Source organism: Lissotriton vulgaris, chromosome 7 (assembly GCF_964263255.1).
Source record: "Lissotriton vulgaris chromosome 7, aLisVul1.2, whole genome shotgun sequence".
NCBI lineage: Eukaryota > Metazoa > Chordata > Amphibia > Caudata > Salamandridae > Lissotriton > Lissotriton vulgaris.
This window is the reverse complement of record NC_141695.1, coordinates 1,387,942,018-1,387,963,451: the sequence shown is the minus strand read 5'-3', so window position 1 is coordinate 1,387,963,451 and position 21,434 is coordinate 1,387,942,018. Positions and strand designations below refer to the sequence as shown.

Genomic DNA, 21,434 nt, shown 5'->3' with positions numbered 1-21,434 from the left:
AGGTGGGTGATCGAGCACATGTGTATATATCAGACCAACATGTATAAGCAATAGAGCCGGTACCTCACCGGGGAAAGTAGCAGGTGGGTCTCCCACAGCAAACCCCTAGTTGCAAGAGGGGTATGGTAGTCCAAGATGCAATGTAGGAAGTAGTTCAGGAGCCCGAAGGCAGCAATCGACCCATTGTGGTCTCCGGCTAAGAAGGTCAAGGAGTAAGCGAAGGCAGAAACTGTGGTGTACACATCCGTGGATCGAGTCAGTCTTGTTGGGATAATGGAGATTGCGATCTGGAGCGTAGTCTTTCCGCATCTTCTTGGGATTGTTCCTTCCTCTGCTGCTTCAAAAAATCCTCCACTTGCTGAGGGTTTTGAAAAAGGTGTTGTTTGCCGTGAAGAGACACTTTTAGTTTGGCGGGGTAAAGCATGGCATAAGGGATCCCCAGAGTTTGAAGTTTCTTTTTGACTCCGGCAAATTTACGTCTGGCGTCTTGGACCGACGGTGTAAAGTCAGGGAAGAAAGACAGGGTAGTATTGCCATATTTTACTGGGCCCTGTTCTCTGGCACATCGCAGCACAGCGTCACGATCTCTGTAATTGAGGAAACGAGCAATAATCGGTCTCGGCTGGGCTCCCGGGGGTGGCCGCGCGGCGAGAGACCTGTGCGCGCGCTCGACGATGAGATGGGGGGAGAAGGCCTCCTTACCAAACAGTTCGACAACCAGGTTTTCCACGAAGACCTCCATCTTCCCCGTGTTTGTGGATTCTGCAAGGCCCACGACGCGGACGTTGTTGCGGCGGGACCTCGCCTCCAAATCCTCATTTTTATCGGCGATTATTTTGAGGAGTCTGTCCATCTGAGTTGCCTGCCTGGAGCTGGAGGTGGCACCGTCTTCCAGTGAAGAGATTCTGTCCTCAGCCTCCTGGATACGCGTGTCGTGGCGCTCTAGCTTGGCGACTACGCTATCAATGCGAGAGTTGATGGCGTCCATTTTGGAGTCGATGGACGTGAGGCTTTGCTTCATGCCTAATAGGAGGGTTTTCCAGTCCTCCTCCTGGGGTACCGGTGATGGGGGACTCCGCTCCGCACCAGCCGTTGATTTGGGCGTTTTCTTGGTCTCGAAGGGGATCTTTGACTGCCTGGCGTCGCTGCGGCCCATAACTCCTTTCGGCTGCAGGGGCGCTGGAGGGAACGCGGTAGCTAGAGCGTGGGGCAGCACGGGCCAGGGGCTGGAGGGTCGTTGGGGGTTGTCCGGTTTTAAGGCCAAAGGGCGCAGTAGCTTAGGAGATATCCGTACCTGGTATCGTCAGCGCCCGGTCACCACCGGAACCAGCACAATCTGACCCAGGCCCAGTCCACTGTGTGGAGAGTAAAGGTTGGTGGGTAGGTAGTCCGCCCCGCAGTGAGTCAGTGCAGCCGGGGGGGACTAAGGAGGGGAGTAGGCAGACCAGGCCTCAGCGGATAAAATGGCGGATTGGTGCCTAGTAGTAATGAGGCACTGCGGGACCCAGCGTCTCAGAGGGGGGGGACAGGCATCTCCAGCAGGCGGTGAGCCGTTTTCCAATGTAGCTTGGGCTGATGGGTGATCTGTGAGCCCCCCCACCAGCAGAGACGTAGCAGAGAATAGGTGCGGATAGGCAAGCAGCCGTCCCAGTCAGGCAGTATGGGGACAGTGCCTATCGGGGCCTGATTAACAGTTATTCAGCCTGCCCAACAAAACGGTGTTCTTGTGCGTGTCTGTTTATTTTCCCCTCAACTCCGAAGCACACCGCTGCCAGACTGCTAGGGGAAACTTGCAGCAAAGTCTGAGTTGCCGGTAATTGCGGACCTTCGGCTCTCCACTCCAGAGGCGGGAGGAGCAGCTCAGTGCAGGCCTCACTGCAGCGACCTGTCCCGGTGGGCTGTCACGGCCAGGCAGAAGACCTCGATCCAGCGCGGCAGTCCGAAGGATCCCACATGCACGCTGCGCGCCGCTGGGTTGATCGGGGCAGAGGCCGTGGAGCCGCGGGAGACAGAGGGTCCTGAAGGTTCAGCGCGGGGGAGGGGAGGCATCAGCAGCAGGCGGGGGGGGGGGGCATTGCGCGACCATGCGCTGGCCCACGAGCCTACCCACCCGCAGAGTCGCAGCAGGGAGCGGGCGGGGACTGGAAAGGCAATAATCCCAATCCGGATGGTCCGCTCGCCAGTAAGTGTCTTTGTACGTATTTGGCCCCCCACCCGCGAAGCTCACCGTACAGTGCTGCGGGGGTTGAAGTTGCCGGCGGCTGTGGACCCTCTGCACTCCGATCTCCCGGCGGCAGGTGCGGCTCCGCAGAGGCCTCGAGGCAGCGGCCTTTCCTGGTGTGTTGGCTCGGCCGTGCAGCAGACCACGAGTCAGCACGGCAGACCGCCCTCAGATTCGCCGGCGGATATCTCAGCTGCAGGCTGGGCGATCGCGACAATCGTGGAACCGCTGTGTGCGGGGGAAGATCGCGGACATTATGGTGTGCCCCCCGGGCCGTTTTCGCAGGTCAGGATGGTCTGTAGGATGATTAGGGTGCTCGATCGGGCGAGAGCCTCACGGCAGTGCGGCCATCTCGGTTTGGCGCCACCTAGCGCCCCCTTTAATATGTTAATATTTGTCTAAATCTTGTTGTTACCCTGTTTGCATAAGAGTAAGTCATCTTTTGGTGGGATCAATATTTTAACCCCATCGATGCTGGTGACGGAACCATTCCGTCATCAGCCACGGTTGAGCTGTGCTGATGACGGAATGGTTCCGTCACGACCACACCCTGTTCAGTAAATGGCAGCACAGCAGGAAAATTCCTGTAGCAGCGAAGGTGTTAATAGCACTGACTGTTGCAGGTTAGGCCTCAAATGTAGGAGTAAAGTGGAAACTGTTGTTGTGAATAACTCAGGCAGAAACAGGATTCATCCTGACCTTTAGGGACACTCATTTGTTTTACCACTGTGCATAGATCGCCACCTAGTGTTGGGCCCAGATGTTTGCAGTCTGTTGTTGTCCTGAAAAGTTCTTTGGAAGTCACGAGATAGGTGACTCCTTTGGACCACTTTGCGCATGGGCATCGGCTCCATCCCCAGATTGTTTTTCGCCATAGGGAAATGATGGAGCTTTGCAAGAAAAGGAAGGATGCCCATATAATTTGTATCTAATTAAGATAATACTGGAACAGACAAGGGTAGCCGGGTGGGCGTGTACAACTCTGCAGCTCTACATGCCAAGAACAGATGCATACTGGTAAGTAGCATTTTCTGTTCGAGGCATATGAGCTGCAGATTGCACACTGTGCATAGATTGTATAGCCGTACCCACTCTTAGCGACGACCACCCCTATCTGTTGCAGTAGTTTGGAATAATGTTTTTAGAACAGCCTGGCCCACATTAGCTTGTTGTTTGGTTTGCACATCTACACAATAGTGTTTTGTGAATGTGTGAGGTGTAGACCATGTAGCTGCTTTGCAGATGTCATCTAGGGGAATGTTCCCTAAAAATGCCATTGAAGCCCCTATTTTTCTTGTACAGTGGGCTTTAGGAGGAACAGATAAGGTACGTTTAGCTTTGTGAACAAATCTGTATGCATTTGACAATCCATCTAGCTATCCCAGATTTTGAAATGGGATTACCTTTGTGTGGTGGTGAGAAAGACACAAAAAGTGGTTTTGTCTTACGAAAGGGTTGTGTCCTCTCTATGTAGTAAAGCAATGCTCTTTTGACATCTAGGGTATGGAGAGCTCTTTCTGCTACTGTCTGTGGCTGCGAGAAGAAAACAGGCAGTTCCACAGATTGATTGAGATGGAAGGGAGAAATTACCTTGGGCAAGAATTTTGGATTAGTACGCAGAACTACCTTATTGTGATGCATTTGCAAGAAGGGTTGTTGAATAGTTAGTGCTTGTAATTCACTAACTCTCCGCAGAGAAGTAATAGCTACTAGGAACGCAACCTTCCACATTAAAAACTGTAGTTCACATTTGTGTAAAGGTTCAAAGGGAGGTCCCATTAACCATGTGAGAACAACATTTAAATTCCACACAGGTGAAGGTGGTACTCTGGGGGGATTTATTATTTTAAGGCCTTCCATAAAGGCTTTAATGGCAGGCACTCTGAATAGAGATAGATGCGGTCTGTTTTGCAGATATGCTGCTATTGCAGCAAGATGTAGTCTAACAAAGGTATAGCCTAAGTTACATCTTTGGAGATGCAGTAAGTATCCTATGATGTGTTGAATAGACCCATCTAGAGGATCAATATTGTTGTTGTGACAATATAATTACAAATCGTTTCCACTTGGCTGCATAACATGCCCTAGTGGTTGGACATCTAGCTTCTTTTATGACATTCATGCAGTCTGGAAAAAGATTCAGATATCCAAATTATAGGATTCCAGTAGCCAGTTCGCAAGGTTGAGCTGAGCTGGGTCCGGGTGTCTGATCTCTCCACGGTTCTGTGTTAAGAGGTGTGGAGACCGGTGCAGTTTTTGGTGTGGTACTACAGACAGTTGTACCAGTGTGGTGTACCACACTGCTGTCTGGCCCACGTTGGAGCAACTAGGATGAGGGTGAGAGAATGCTGCTGTAGTTTGCGTACTACTAGTGGCATGAGTGGTAGAGGTGGAAAAGCGTACGCAAATCTGTTTGACCAGTTCATCCATATCGCATTGCCTTTGGACAGTGGGTGTTGGTATCTGGCGGCGCAGCTTGGGCATTTGGCGTATTCGTGGGTGGCAAATATGTCTATGTGAGGTTGTCCCCACATCTGAAAGAATGGCTGAAGAACTTTAATATGAAGTTCCCACTCGTGGGTCTGTGGTGTTTGACGACTTAACAGATCCGCTATGGTATTTTGTACTCCTGGAACATGCTGGGCTAGAAGGAATATGTTTTGAGGTATAACCCACCGCCATATGTCCTGTGCTAGTTGAGAGCTGCAGGGAGTGTGTACCTCCCTGCTTCTGTATGTAATACATGGCTGTCATGTTGTCTGTGCGGACTAACACAGCTTTGTTCGATACTTGCTTTAGGAAAGCTTTTAGTGCTAGGAATATTGCAAGTAACTCCAGATGATTGATGTGGAGTAACTTTTGTTGCGGTGTCCACCTGCCTTTCATGGTGTATTGCAGTAGGTGGGCTCCCCAGCCGGAGAGCAATGCGTCCGCAGTCAGGATTATCTGAGGAACTGGCTCTAGGAACGGTCATCCCTTGGAAAGGTTTATGGTGTTCCACCACTGCAGAGAGCGATGAGTCCGACAGTCTACCAACACTAGGTCTATTAATTGACCTTGAGCCTGGTTCCATTGACATAAGTATTCTTGTAGCGGACGCCTTTGTCTTGCATGGGGCACTATGAAAATGCAAGAGGCCATCATCCCTATGAGTTGCATGAACACTCGTGCTGGAAGGGAGTGTTGTAGCTGAAACTTTGTTAGAAGAGTTTGCATGCTGGCTATCCTTGCTGGAGTGGGATAAGCTAGCACTGTTGAGGTTTTTATTGTGGCACCGAGGTACTGTTGTACTTTAGATGGTTGTAAATGGGACTTGGCGTGGTTTATTGTGAACCCTAATTTGTGGAGCAGCTGTATCGTGGCATGAGTGTGTTCCACGCATCGGTTGTATGAGCTGGCTTTTATGAGCCAGTCGTCGAGGTACAGGAAGACAAGGATGTGCTGTCTTCGTAAATGTGCTGCCACTACTGCTAAGTACTTGGTGAATACTCTTGGTGCTGTTGTGACTCCGAATGGGAGTACTTTGAATTGATAGTGTTGCCCGTCTAGATCTCACCGGAAGTATCTCAGATTTGTGATAAAGTAGCAAGGAAGTAGTTTTGTGACAGGTGCGGAAGGACTTGTTGGAGTGTGACCATGTGAAAATGGTCTGATTGTATGTATATGTTTAGCGGTCTGAGGTCTAGAATAGGCCTTAGAGAGCCATCCTTTTTTGGGATTAGAAAATATAGAGAGTAAACCGCCTTGTTTTGTTGGTGCAGAGGAACTGGTTCTATTGCACTTTTTTGTTTCAGAGATACTACTTCCTGCTTTAACAGTGATAGATGTTCTTGTGACATTGGACGCTGTTTGGGTGGTATGTTTGGGGGGGTAGATGTTAGTTCTAGACAGTAACCCGACTGAATAATTTGTCGCACCCACCTATCTGATGTGATGTTGGTCCAGGCAGGAAGGAATTGTTGCAGTCTTCCCCCAACAAGAGTGGAATGTTGGGGGGGGGGGGAAGGGGAGGAAAGCCATTGGGTAGGGGTAGAGGCAGAGCGGGAGTTCTTGGTTTTGCCTCTGCCTTTGTTTTTGTTACCCCTGTACCCTCCTCTCTGGTCGCCCTTAGTGAACGTGGATTGGCTAGGGGTCTTGTAAGAAGTGGAGGGACTTTCCGAGAAGTAGCCTCTAGTGTTGCCTCTGTATGCTGAGCGACGATAAGAACGTCTGGGAGCTTGCTGCTGCAAGGCTCCCATAGATTTTGCTGTATCAGTGTCTTTTTTCATCTTTTCTAATGACACGTCAACATTTGGGCCAAATAAGTGTGTCTCATCAAATGGCTGATTAAGGATGGAGTTTTATACCTCAGGTTTAAAACCGGAAATACATAGCCAAGCAGGTCTACGTAGTAGGGTGCTGGTATTGATTGCCCTTGAGGCGGTATCTGCAGCATCTAGGGCACAACAAATGGAAGTATTGGTAATATTTTTACCTTCCTGTATAAGTTCATTGGCCCTATTTTTGTATTTGTCTGGTAGATGCTGTATTATGGACTCTAGTTCATCATAATGCGCTCGGTCATATCTGGCCAGCAACGCTTTGGTGTTGGTAATGCGCCAGATATTAGCTGCTTGTGACGCCGTTCTTTTGCCAGTGGCGTCAAGTAGCTTACATTCCTGGTCTGGTGGTGAGGCCTCACCTGATGTCTGAGAATTAGATCATTTACGTGCATTAGACACTACTAAAGAGTCTAATTGTGCTGGGCCTTTAATATAGACTGGGCTACCAATAATCATCCGTTTTTCTCAGGGGACAATAACACAGCTTTAGACTGTTATCCTGGATGAACAATGGCTTGCACATTTTAGGGGGGATTTAGGAGCAGGAGGAGCTTACCTCAGAGGTTGATACCATCTCTAATCTACCGAATGTCCCAATTATTTTTAACGAAGCTGAGGTAGAAAAGGCAATTTGGGAGATGTCTAAAAATAAAGCCCCTGGCCGGGATGGGGTTCCGGCTGACCTCTATGGTCACTTTCCACAATTCTGGGCAAAGATTTTAACGAATGTTTTTAATGCTTTGGGCCATAGCGGGTTTCCCGGCTCTTGGTCAACATCAGTTACTGTCCCAGTTTTTAAAAAAGGTGTGAGAGGGGACCCCTCGTGCTATAGACCAATATCCCTGATAGACATCAGCAGTTAAGATCTTGGGGAGAGTCATTCTGGGTAAGCTCAGGGATTGGCTAGACGGCAGGGGGGTCCTCAAATATCCAATATGGGTTTAGGGAGAAAAGAAGTACCTTGGACTAATGTTTTAACTTACAGCTCTTGATAAGTAAATACACAGTGGCGAAGTAAGGGTCCCTCTATTTGGGTTTTATGGACCTTTCCTCGGCGTTCGACTTAATCAATAGAGCCAAACTTTGGAAAATTTTATTGGATATTGGTGTTGACCCTCCCCTGGTTAAATTTTTAGCTGTTTTACATAATGATTTATTAGCGACAGTAAGGCTCACACAGGAAGGAAGATGCACAAGCCACTTTAGTTCTAGGAGGGGCGTAAGACAAGGTTCTATTCTGGCTCCCCTCCGGTTTACCTTTTATATTAATGCTCTGGAGGGGTCCTTAGGGGGTGCTACACTGGATGTTCCGCGTATAGGAGAATCGGTGATCCCAGTTCTCCTGTACGCGGATGATGTAGTCCTGTTAGCAAGGACTGGTCTTGGGCTACAGAGACTGTTAGACTCCTTCGGAGACTTTATGGAGTCATTGTATTTGAAGGTAAACACCAAGAAATCACATGTCATGGTAGTGGGGAAACATTGCAGGAATCGTAAGATAAAAACTTTTTATTATAAGGAAGCTGTATTATCCAGTTTTTACATATTTGGGAGTACTCTTTGATCAAAGGGGGTCTTGGGGCCCGCAGCAAAACCTTAAGAGTAATGCTTTAGTCAGATCTACTTCTGCACTCTTGGGGTTTGCCAAACGGTTGGGGGCAAAACCTATTGAGGCACTCCTGCAAATATATAAATCCAAATGCCTTGGCATAGCCACATATGGTTCATCCATATGGGGCTATACCTCGCAGGAGAAGATACAAATGGGTGAAAATAGGTTTTTGAGGTCTCCTTGCGTTGCCACAATCCACCCCAACCTACTCAGTTCATACTGAGTTAGGTTTGAGTTATGTTACAGACTTGTTGAAAGTGGCCCCCTTGATCTGCTGGGTTAAGACCTGGTTAAATCAGGAAATTACCCTGAATCACCAGATCTTGCTGGACTGTACATCTCTGGATAGGGCTAATATGGTTCCCTGGCTTTCATATGTGAAAGCAATGTTTACAAAATTAGGGCGGCCTGAGATTTATAATACCCCTGAATGTATCAGAAGGGAGGATGTCGATTGGATGAAGATACATTTCCTAAACATGTTAGGCATCGAACATGAGGAACAGGAACTTAAGAAAGTAACTGTTAAAGCTAATTACCCGTTATTAACTTCCCCCTCACTTGAGCCTTACCTGAAAATAGTCACATGTCCTTTTCATGGACAGCTCCTGACAAGATTCCGCCTTAACTTAATTCATTTTACTTTGGGTGATTTTCCGAGTTGGGGGAAACCTGAGAACTGTCAACCTTGTAAATGTGATAATTTCTCTTCGCAGGACACAATGCACTTAATGTTTTGCGAGTTCTATTGTGAAATGCGAGGTACATTTTTTATTACCAATTTTGAGAGAGGCAGGTTTCTCACAAGTAAGGCCAGCCCTTATGTATTTACAGAAATTAAGTAGCACCCGCGACATGTTCTGTGTTGCCAGCTTTTTGGTGGCCGCAGTGCGGAGAAAAACTAAGAGAGTGGTATCGAAATAATATTAATTTCGTATGAATTTAGAATGCCCGTGTGAATATTGGTCGCTATTTTAGTATATTATTTCATGAATATGTATACTGTTTATATTTTATTATATTTAATATATATATATATATATATATATATATATATATATATATATATATATATATTATTTTTTTTTTTTTTGACACGAAAGATGCGGCACATCCTTAAAAACCTCTGTTGCATCCTTGATGACACCCTTAAGCATTGGCAAAATGGCAGTAGACCTTTGGGTGTTATCAAAAGTGTCTAGGAGGAAATCTTCCTCCACTGCATCAGTGTGTAAGTCCACCCCATGATATTGGGCAGCTCTTTGGACTAGTAGGTTAAAACCTATAGTGTCCTCTGGTGGGGAAGGTCTAGAAGGGTATATATATCGTCCATAAGGCACATCAGGGGTGTTGTAATCATCCCATGGATTAGGTGACTGAGGGGGGGACTATTGGTCCCTGCTGGGTCATGTGCACCCCCACTTGTGTCAGAGTCTATGTCTGCATCATCGCCGGGATTAGGGGATGGTGTAGGTGAATGGTGAGGTGGAGGTGGTGTAGGAGGAGAAGGAACAATAAGGGGAGGTGGTGGAGAAAGGCCCCTTAATGGAGAGGTTGCAATGTCTCTTCTTTGGAGGAGGAGGAGGTGCTGGCGCCTCAAGTGGTATCTTCTTTGAGCTGAGAGTCAAGTGACCAGTCTTAGGATCCTTTTCTAGAGTTTTTGGGTTAGGATCAGGTGTGAAAAGTTCCTCTGAATATGGCAAATCCTTCGGCGTCGAGGATTTTGGCTCTGTAGGTTTTCGACACCAAGTCGGTAGCTGGTTTTGGATCTTTTGATTTAAAAGAGTGCCCTTTTGAAATGTCCTTTACCGGAACCGGTTTCTTCGGTTCTGGAGGTTTTTTTTGGTTTTGAAGTGTGTTCTTGAGCTTTCAGCGTTGTTTTTAGTCGGATCAGAGTGCGGTTTCGGTATCGATGAGCCGCTGCCAGTCTTCGGCGCCGTGTGCTTAGGTGTCGGAGCAACGGTCAGAGTGGTTGAGGAAGATGGCTTTTTCTTCGGTGTCGGTATAGGATCGGCACCGGGGATAGGCTGGCTCGAGCCGCCTGAAGGCTTAGTAGGATTCTTTGCCGGGCCCAAAGTCAGGGAGTGGGAAGCAGTCTCTCGGTGTGCACCCAGGCCCGAAGGTGAGGGTGTGCCCGAAGCCTTTTTGGAGGGTGTCGAGGAAGGGTTGGGGGGGGGGGTTGACTATCTTACTTATGACCCGTTGAGCTAGAGTGACTTCCTCGACTTCAGAGTCTTCGGCATTTGAGGAGCTGGTACTCTCTTCGGTGTGCTGGTGTTCGTTCTGGCACGTCAACGCCCTCTTCGAAGATCTCGTCGGGGATGCAAGCTGACGAGCGAGCCATAGTTCTCCGAGCTAGTCTGTCCCGGACCGTCTTCTTGGAGAGGAATGAGGCACAAGCAGAACAGTCTTTGGCCTCGTGCTCCGGTGAGAGGCAAAGGTTGCACACTTCATGTAGGTCGGTGTGGGGAACTTCGACCCACATTAAGGACAGTTTTTGAATGGCGTCCTTTTCATGAGCCAGGAAGTAAGGCCTAGGTAGGCCCGAAGGCCTTAGTCGACGACCGGAATCGAAGACTTTGAAGCGGTGAAGAATCGTGTCGATGGAGAGCGATCGAACCACCGAACTGGGTGAGAATTGCACGCAGAAGGAAATTCGGTTCCAAACTGGAGCGCAGGAAACACATCCGAGCCCGATGGCGGAAAAAAACAATCTGGGGATGGAGCCGATGCCCATGGGCAATGTGGTCCAAAGGAGGAGTCATTTATCTCGTGACTTCCAAAGAACTTTTCAGGACAACAACAAACTGCAAACATCCGGGCCCAACATTAGGTGGCGATCTATGCACAGTGTGCAATTTGCAGCTCATATGCCTCGAACATGAGATTTTTTATTTTAGAACAAAGGGGTCCATTTATAGCCCTCTCTACCTGAGACAGTACATACAGGGAGGTTCACCCTACGCACTTCATTTTTATTTTCAGGACACAGGACAGGGTACCTGCTTCCTGCAATTGCAGCTGCAACATTTTATTTTCAATTTGCAGCTCACTAATAAAACCGCTGTGGGTCCTTGGAACTGAAATGGATGATAGGGAAAAAAATCCCTTATTCAATCAAATCCAATTATGTTTTTTTATTTTGATCCATGGATAGTCTGCAAACAGGGTTTCCAGACCATCCAAGGATTAACATAATTGTAATTTGATTGACAGCTTGCATGAATTTCTGGCCCTCTCGAAACAATTTTGCACACTTATTTCTCAAAAGCGGTTGAGTGGATTTACACCAAACATAGGAAGGGCACTTACATGAATACATTTCTATTTTCATGGCAAGTTTGGTGCAATCCTGTTTAGACATGGTTTTCTGTAGTAGAAATCAGATTCCTATGGGACTTAAAATGGGTAATGTAATTTTTTCCTCTCCCGCTCTATTATTTGCAACCACTTAACACAGCTGCATGAAACATTAGGCAAAGGGCACCTAAATTATTAAGAAATCAGAAAATGGATTTTCAATGGAACTCTGATCCAACCAGAACTACACAGACCCTAGCTTAACTTGGGAGCCAGACCTCTGCACTCCCTGCCCCCATTAAAACAGACAAAGACTAATTTAGAAATGGCTATTTATAAAAGAAAAGGCAGGAAGCGAAGGGTTAGGGGGCTTAGAATTTGGAATCCCCTAATTGAATGGTAACAATCTCAAGGCAATTCCTAGCAGAATGTTTTGCTAATTAATTTAAAGTAAATTTTATAAAAATGGAATGTCAGTAAATAATGACTCAGAATGCATTTGATCATTTTATATCCGAATTCTCTAAGAAAATGTTTATCATTTTTTTTCCTTTCTCCTTTTATTTTATTTATTTTTGGGTCCTATGATTGGTTGAACCATTATCCAGCATTAATTTCTTCATTGTGTTTTCCTTTTGTATTGAACCTGTTTCTTGTCTGACCTAGGGGGGGAGGGGGATGTCGGGAGTTGTTTTGCTGTAAATATAAAATTAAATAAAGAGGTGTTAAAAATAAAAAACAGACAAAGACATCCTACTAAGGCAGCGGTCTTCAATCTGTGGGGCGCGACCCCCAGGGGGGTCGTGGAGTCCTGGGAAGGGGGTCGCAGATTCTGCAGAGTGCAGTTACTGGCATCGGGCGGATCGAGGGTGCTCACGGCGGAGGCCTAATTCACACCGAGGTGTGAAAAACACCAACGCCTCACTAACAAGTAAAAGGTCTTTTAAAGACCTGTCAAGTACTTGGGTGTGACTGTGTGTGTGTGTCCCAGCTGGGCTCACATACACGAGCTGGAGGGGCGGGGGGGGGGGAGTGGCTGTAGTGTAGCCCTTTCAATGGATGTTGCGCACCTGGAGCTGTGGGTCCCATGACACGTCCCCCGCCCCCAGCAGGGAGGCACAGAGATGCCCTCCCATGAGCGGAAAAGGAAGACAACGCAGAGAGATACTGATACCCCCCCCCCCCACCCATGAGAGAGGCACAGAAAAGGTGGGTGAATGAATGATGGGTGGGTGGATGGATGGATGAAAGGCTGAAGGATGGATGGATGTGTGAAAAGGTGGGTGGATGAATGATGAGTGGATGGATGGATGAAAGGCTGATGGATGGATGTGTGAAAAGTTGGGTGGATGAATGATGAGTGGATGGATGAATGAAAGGGTGGATGGATGAATGAAAGGGTGGATGGATGGAAGATGAAAGGGTGGATGGATGAAGGATAGATTGATGAAGGATAGATGTATGGATGGAAGAATGAAAGGGTGGACGGATGAAGGATGGATGGATGAAAGGATGGATGATGGATGTGTAAAAAGATGGGTGAATGAATGATGGATGAAAGGGTGGATGGATGAATGATGGATGTATGGATGGAAGGATGAAAGGGTGGGTGAATGAAGGATAGATTGGTGAAGGATAGATGTATGGATGGAAGGATAAAAGGGTGGACGGATGAATGATGTATGGATGGATGTGTGAAAAGGTGGGGGATGAATGATGGGTAGATGGATGGATGAAAGGGTGGATGGATGGATGAAAGGATGGATGGTGGGAAGATGAACGGGTGGATGGCTGTGTGAATGGATAAAAGGTTGCATGGATGAATGATGGATGGATGGATGTGTGAAAAGGTGGGTGGATGGAAGGAAGGGTGGATGGGTAAAGGATATATGGAAGGATGAAAGGGATGAAGGATGGCTGTATGGATGGAAGGATGAAAGGGTGGATGGATGGATGTGTGAAAGTGTGGTTGGATGAATGATGGAGGGATGTGATGAGGTATAACAGGAGCATTTATGGTTGTCAAAAGTTGATGATGAGGAGTACCAGTTTCTAGAAACTTTTGTCGGAAGGGGGTCCTTACCCCTAAAAAGGTTTTACAAGGGGGTCTCGGCATCAAAAAGTTTGAAGACCTCTGTACTAAGGTAAGGAGAGCTGCTGCATCCAAGTATGAGAGTAATCAAACTCTGAAACGTGTCTCGTTCTACAAACTTTTAAGTTTAAATCAAATGTTAACGAAAAGTGAAAAAAGGTCCACAGATTGCAATAAAGCTGGATTTTAGAGATCTGTCCAATCTAGAGTGTGTAACCAAGGAGCAACGTTCATGCCATATCGTCCAGCTAATCTACTATATTGCTTCCGATTAGGCGAATGCCCTTTTCTGAAATACTGTTTATTAGGAAAGGGACGCAATGATCTTAATCTATACACAGGGTGCTCTGCTTTACTTACTTGTCACTTACCATGAAGAAGAGCACTTGTATTTTTAATATATTTTGTAGAAATTAAATAAAGAGGTAATCATCACCCTTTGGTTACCTCAAAGCACTTCACAGAAGAGAAATACAAGTTGATGAAATGAAGGGAATGCTCAAAGCCAATCGGGCAGAATGAATGACCATGTTTAATATTCTTCAAAAGTGATCTTTTCACCATAGAATTCATTTGAAAACAAATCTGAGTGGCTGTTTTCTAGTGTTTCCTGAATTTGTTTTGGTTTGGATCCCCAGTTTGCTGTAAGACCAGAGTGTTGGTCCTGGTCCACAAGTGCCCTACCTCAGTGATTTAGTTTCTTTTATGGTTAATTATCAGATGACATATGTTGAATGAAGTCTCTGGTTGGGACATAAAAAGTAGTCTTTATGTGCGTGTAAGTAGAGCCCTTGCCTTACTATGTTTTATGGATGAACACAAGACCTCATCTGATGTAGTCCAGCTAATGAAGGTTGATGCACATTCTGGTTCCCTGGTTCTCGGCTTTGGAGCAGGGCAAAGAGTTTGATCTGGAGACCATAGCAGCTGGTACGGCACTAGTCAAGACAACCACCTTTCTGGATATCTCTCAATTTTCCCCATGGCCAGTCCACAGCGGTGCCAGAAATCTAAGTAAAGTTTAGAGTAAAGATTGACTATTAGTCATTTAAATTATAATTTGACTGCTTGATGATTAACCACAGACAAGTCACCCTACTTTTACACTAATGCTTGATATAATCCTTGACTGAAGATGTTGTTCTAATGTGGTAAGGTAACTTGGAGGGTTAGGCAGCTGCTTCAGGGTTCTGGTTTGAAGGGTCTGTGAGTCATGTCAATAGCTTTTTAAGGTAATATTGTAAGGAGATTTAAACAATGTTAAGATTTTTGTGAGGCTATCTGGAACAATTAACTATTGGAAAGGGGAAGCCTGAGATCTGTGGCTCAAAGTAAGGATATATGATACTGCTGGAAACAAGAAAACTTGCACAGGTCCAGGAAGAGAGCCTAGGTAACGTCCTACTACATGCATCCTCCTGACTGCCCCCCACACAAACCTTGTGGAAGTCGTCAAACTGGACAGAGGCGACGGCGCCACGAATACGGGATGCGATGGCTTTGCAGGCATCACCCACAAAGTCCGGTACACTGAAGAGCTTGATAGCATCGGCAGTACTCGACTTCTCATTCACCTCAAAGTGCCTGTGATAGACAACAGAGCAGGGGATAAAAGAGGGATAAAAAAATGCATCAGATATAGGATATCCCTGCATTAATGAGTTCTTAAAATAAACACCAAGCACCCTGTAAATTGTGCCGTCTCAACCGCCAGCTGTAAGACATCACAATGGCACCAACTACTTTACTCATACAGTTTGATTCATTCACAAAAGCCTCCTCCCATTGCACCACTGTGCACACCCTTCCAGCCACCAAACTCCTCTATGACTCCGCATAAGCAAGATAGCTAGAATTGTGGGCAATTGTGGTCCTATGAATTCCTACTGTCTCCTCTCACCAATTGTACGAGAGCTGGATCTGTAGCCGGGCATGGTCAGCTGTTTCAATGTTGATGATGTCAGTAAAGAAATCAGGCCCCAGCAGCAGACAAATCGACTTGAGGACGTTGGGGCGTTTCGGCTTGTCTCCAGACAGGCTGATGACAGTGAATTGCTCATCGGGGCCTAAGATGACCAGTTCAGGGCCAAACACAACCCTGTACCACAGGAGAGAAATAGGGTACCGTATCTTTTGTTAGTTTGTCTTATTACGTGGGCAACACAAATAGAACTGTTTCCAGCGCACAGAGCAGAAGAAATGGGAAACAAACAAAGCAGAATAAAAAGAAGTTTGCGAAGTGAAGATTGGGGGTGAGAAAGGGGTGTTGTGGAAGGAGGTTGAGCTTGAATATGTAAAGGCCTAGTTTAGATGAGGCCAGGCAGAAACTGCAGAATGGCAGGCAGGGGAAGTGCAGGAAGGGGCATATGTTTCTTTTAGGAGTGTAAAGAAGGGTCTTACTAAGACTTTAAAAGGGTGCAAGGTTGGCCTAGCATTTATAGGCCATACAACGCACTGTGAACCAGAACCTGGCATCAATGAGCAGCCAGTGAAGGGTTCTAAGATTGGGGAAAGGCAGAGTATCTGTCCTTGAGGTTCAAAATCTGCATTTTGAACTTTCTGGATGTGGTCATTTGGTATTAAGGTGAGCTGCTGAATTTAGAATTAACCATGGTAACTATTAATTCAAGGAAAATGTTACTCACTCGTAGCATTAACTTATTACTTATGAATCATTACTTAGTCTTGTGCGCATCAAGGAAGGCTCTCACTGTTGCAGTAGTTGTCCATTAATAGGCATTAATATCCGATACCTACTGCTTTCCATTATATAATACGTTTTGGGTTTGAGGTCACCTGCTTTAAAAAATAAAATGGGACCATTGGAGAAAGGACACGCGAGGCACGGATGGGGCCTATCAGATGCGTCTCTTATGAAATGTTAAACCACCCTAGCAACCCGAATTTTCTGTAGAATCTCCTTCCCTCGGGTCTCACCGGGACTTCTTCTCACGGTAGTCGTACACCTGAACAGCAGCATTATGTGGCACGCGGTAACAGACAGCCCTGGTCTTGTCACGAACTTCAGGTTGTGCTGCGTCCTTTGAACGGTCAGAGCGGTCTGCGACTGGGTCCTTGGAAGAGGCCAAAAGGGCTTCCACATTGCGGGGCAGCTCCTTCTCCCACAACTCTTCATCCTGGGTGAGCATGTAGGTGTGTCCAATGACTGCCCTCACCTGCCGTGGTAGATCAGAGAAATAGGGTGTCAAAAACGGAAATACTGCCGCTTTTCAATAACAATTTAAAGCCACTTTGTATTTTTGTTCGACAGTCAGTTTGCCAATTTTTGCATCACCCCTAAGAACCCCAACGAGCTCCTACACCAAGTTGGCATGGCATACAGGGGACACAAGATTAACAGACAGCATAGTGCATATTGAACACCATTAGGACTTAAGCATACTAGCCTCTGACATCTCCTTGGCCAATAACAGTCTTCCCACCTAGGCAACCTTCATCTGCTGGACTCTCCCAGACTCATCGCTTGGGTCTCTGATGGGCACAGGAACACAAGAGCAACTTCAAGTCTGGTCCCGTGAGGGCCAGGACAATATGCTTCTTGTGCTAGAGTTAAGCTACCATCATGTGCCTGCTTTCATACTCATCTGCTTCAACTCGACCCTCATACAACCTCACAAACACAACACACACAACTCCAATCCAACAGCCACACACAAACTCCTATATGACAGCAGAATTGAACAGAGGCTTTACTTTTGACCCTGATGCAATATTCATCATGGGAATAAGTCTCACTTCCAAATCTATTCTAGATGTCCTGGTTTCTTAAAGCTACAGCATACAATGCATCAACTTCACACACAGGACCAGTGGCCTTGCACCTACGCAACATTTTTTGTGACCTTGCATTTTCCATTGAACCAACATCAAATCCCTGGAGATACTCACTGGTCATTTTCTGCTCTAGCTTCTTGGTAATTTAAACCATCTCATTCCCACCACACACAATAATCAGCCCATCCAATAATCAACCCATCATTCTTTCACGAAAGCTTCACGCGTTTTACAGACTCCAACACCCAAAAAATTAAAGCAGTGTTTTTGGTCACTTTAATAACGTGAAGATCAAACATGCAGTTACTCAACTGCCATTCCCCAACACCCATTGATTTCCACACCTACACTTGTTTAAACAAGATCCAGTCACCCTAGTAACCTCAAACACTCCCATAACCAATGTCAACATACTCCTGATTTCACCTAACACATCTTAAAAGCCAAACTCAATGCAAAAGAAGCTCTGCATCACGAAACAAAAGCCTTTCACATCCTAATATACACCGACTGTGCACAATCATGAATAAATGAATCTGCAAAACAAATTAACCAACCTATAAACCCATTTGACACACTAGGATATCACAAAAACCTCCAAACAAATGAAACCCCTATCAAAAGTTGTTAAATAGTGCCTTAATTCTCTTCAAACCTCCCACACTACACTTGGTTGACAAATGTAACACAATCAATCAATTTCTGAAGAGAAAATTGACATGATGGAGGCACCCCATAAACATCACTAAGCCGACTACTAACATCCTTTCTATGCCACCAGGCAACATTCTCAAATAAACCATTTTCCAACCACTTTTGATCAAAAACAAACATGACGTAATCTGCCACTGAAGTCCTCTCCTGAGAAGCATCATTCCTACACATGAATATTTTTAGTACATCTCAAAAAAGGAACATTCCTCCACACACTCATAACTCCACAGATCAGCCCGCTATTAAAATAAAAGAATCCCTGACTTAGGCAATCTAGTAAATTACTACCTTAGCCCACCCATAAAGCACGCAGATACGAAAACCTAGACAATCTGTGTATAGGATTACGGTTGCTTGCAGGACAAAATCCTAACTCAGTCTTTATAACACCTAAGCAAGACCTTGGCCCCTAGCATACCAGATGTTGGCAACGTCATACGCACTAGCATGCCATGCCACACATTAGCCATCAGAATAACGACTATCACAATACCACTTGAATCATCAAAACGCTTAAGACATATAGTAAGAAATATGATCACATTACTCTCACATTGATGGATCTACAATGGCTGCCTTCACACACCCAGTTATCTTAAAAGCCTGTGGTATCACCTTCAACTAATCATTTAAACTACTCTGTCCAACCCAAGAGATCGAAAATCTGGAAGAGAAACCTAAAAAACGTCAATCCTACCTGACAGTTTACATGACGTACACGATCGGACTAATCACTACTTCCAATCGATGAACATGTTATTAGACAATATAACTCCACTACAATTGAAAAGTGTCTCCAAAAAAGTCTCAAACCCATGGTATGACGGTAGGCTAAAAGAAGACAGAAGAGCACTAAGAACAATTGAACGTCAATGGAGAGCAGCACCATCCTCTATTCACCTCAAACTATTCAGAAGCATGAGAAACGCCTATTACAGAAAAATCAGACGATCAAAAACGGACTTCATTAGTAAACAATTGGACCAATCCAAGAATCATCCCAAAAGACTTTTCGAAATAAGCAAAGCTCAAGCTAAGGGTGTCTCCCACTCACCTCAAGTTAATCCAGAAACACTCCCCAACTGCGAAACATTTGCATCCTATTTCACAACAAAAACTGAAAACATAAAGACAGACCTACTTTCCGAACTATTAGCCCTCACCGACCCTCACAGGATCGCCTCAAGGACCCCCCTCAGGAACCTGCTTAGTTGTTCCGTAAAGCTCGACCTAAAAAACAACGCCGACTGGGTCTCTTTCAACTTCTACAGTGAAGAAACTTTTCTAAAAAAACGCTCACGGCCTTAAATCCCTCCAATCACTTCTCGTACCCACTCCCAGCATCCCACCTAAAGGACTTCATTCCGACGTTAGTGCCTCTATGGGCCAGAATTATAAACACCTCTCTGCTGCAAGGAACCGTCCCAGACATCCTCAAAGCTGGTCAGGTACCCCCCATATTAAAGAAACCATTGGCTGACTCAGCAGACCTAAATAACTATCGTCCTATATCCAACATCCCTACACTGGCCAAATTATTAGAAAAATGTGTTCATACGCAGCTCACCAACCACTTCAACCTGCTTGATAAATTCCAATCTGGCTTTCGATCAGGGCACAGTACAGAATCTGCCATGACCCACATAACAGACGACGCATTAGAAATATTAGACCAAAACAAAGCCTGTTTACTTATCCTGCTGGACCTATCCTACGCCACAGACACCGTCAAACACAACAATCTACTAGACCTACTGAAACATAGAATTGGTCTATCTGGAACGGTTCTCAACTGGTTCACTTCCTTCCTTCAAAACAGAACACAAAGACTCAAGACCAATCAATCTTTATCCAAACCCACTCCAGTCACTTTAGGAGTGCCTCAAGGATCTTCCCTCTCCCCGACAGTCTTCAATTTGTTTATGGAACTACTCACCGAGCTTCTCAACTCTTCAAATGTCCAATACCACATGTACGCAGATGACTCACAACTCTATATAAGATCCACTCAATTGAAGACATCAAGTCCCTCAACACAATGCTCCAAAAAACCCCAGACCTGGCTGGAAAATAACCACTTAAAATTAAACACTCTAAAAACAGAATTCCTCCTAATAGCTCCCCCAGCCAAACAACCATCATCATGGAATGGATGAAGCACTTAACAGCACTTGATGGCCAACCGCACATTATCGACTGCCAAATCTCAAGGAATAACTCTGGACAATAAGCTAAATATGCAGATGCATACCAGTGAAGCAACTAAAGGTGCACATTTTCAATTGAACACCTTTAGAAGACTGAAACCCTTCATACACACAAATGACTTTAAACAGGCAGTCCAAACTCTAGTAATCCCCAGAGTGGAATATAGGAGTGTCGCTCTCTGTGGTCTTCCCAGATCAACAACAGCGCCTCTAAGAGCGACAATCAACGCAGCCGCCAGATTAATCACAGGCTCCAAAAGAAATGGTCACATCTCCCCGGACCTGCGTGCCCTCAACTGGCTACCCTTTGATGCCAGAATCCATTTGAAAATCGCCTGTATGACACTCAAGGCACTGCATCACAAAACCCCACAATAACTTGCAGAGAAATTAGTACTATCGGGTGGTAACAGAACCACCAGGAGTTCTTATATCCTGCTACTGAAACCACAACGATTTTCCAAGAAGAAAACTTATAACCGCACCTTCTCAGGAATGAAACCTAGGATTTGGAATGCCTTGCCCCCAAAAACAAGACAGGACCCTCACACATCACATGTCATTCTTCAAAAAATAAGTGAAATCGATTCTCTTGGCCAAATTCACTTGAACTATTAGATGCAGTCTTGTAAATATTTGTTATGCTGTAATAGTTACCACTGTCAGACTAATATTTCTAATAGTATTTTGTATGTATATATCTATTTCCTATATTTGTTGTAAAGCGCTCTGATAGCCGCAAGTGTCTTGTTTGCGCTATATAAAACCTTCAAAACAAAGCAGTCACCACTGGTCTACCAGGCTAAAGAAATGAAAACCGCAAAAACGGCAATATGCGCACCCAAGATATGGAACAACATTTGGCTTCAGAACAGACTGGCATCATTGCTTCAACAACTGAAAAAGTAACTACAGGCTCATCTCTTCAGTGAGAAGCTCATCAGTCACCTTATAAGGACACTCAGCCCGTAATATTCAACAATGTAAAAAAAATCTCCTTCCCTTCGTACCAGATCATAAATTCATCAATTACCCTCCGGTACAGTGGTTCCCAAACTTTTAGAACCACGACCCACTTTTGCGACTCCCCTAACTTTAATGACATGAGATGGGGCGATTTTTTTATGTAAATAATGCATAGTGTGGTTGTGCACGGTCATTTGCGGACAGC

At 45.6% G+C, this 21,434-nt stretch overlaps 1 protein-coding gene across 1 annotated transcript in view; it reads right to left on the bottom strand.

Annotated features, from left to right (window-relative positions):
* LOC147703771 (major vault protein-like) overlaps positions 1-21,434 on the bottom strand; it is a 274,496-nt gene that overhangs the window by 38,449 nt on the left and 214,613 nt on the right. Inside the window, exons 10-12 of the mRNA XM_086932120.1 lie at positions 16,485-16,723; positions 15,448-15,645; positions 14,987-15,131 (exon numbers count right to left, since the gene is read on the bottom strand). Coding sequence (XP_086788246.1) covers positions 14,987-15,131; positions 15,448-15,645; positions 16,485-16,723 — 582 coding nt within the window. The remainder of the gene's footprint in view (positions 1-14,986; positions 15,132-15,447; positions 15,646-16,484; positions 16,724-21,434) is intronic.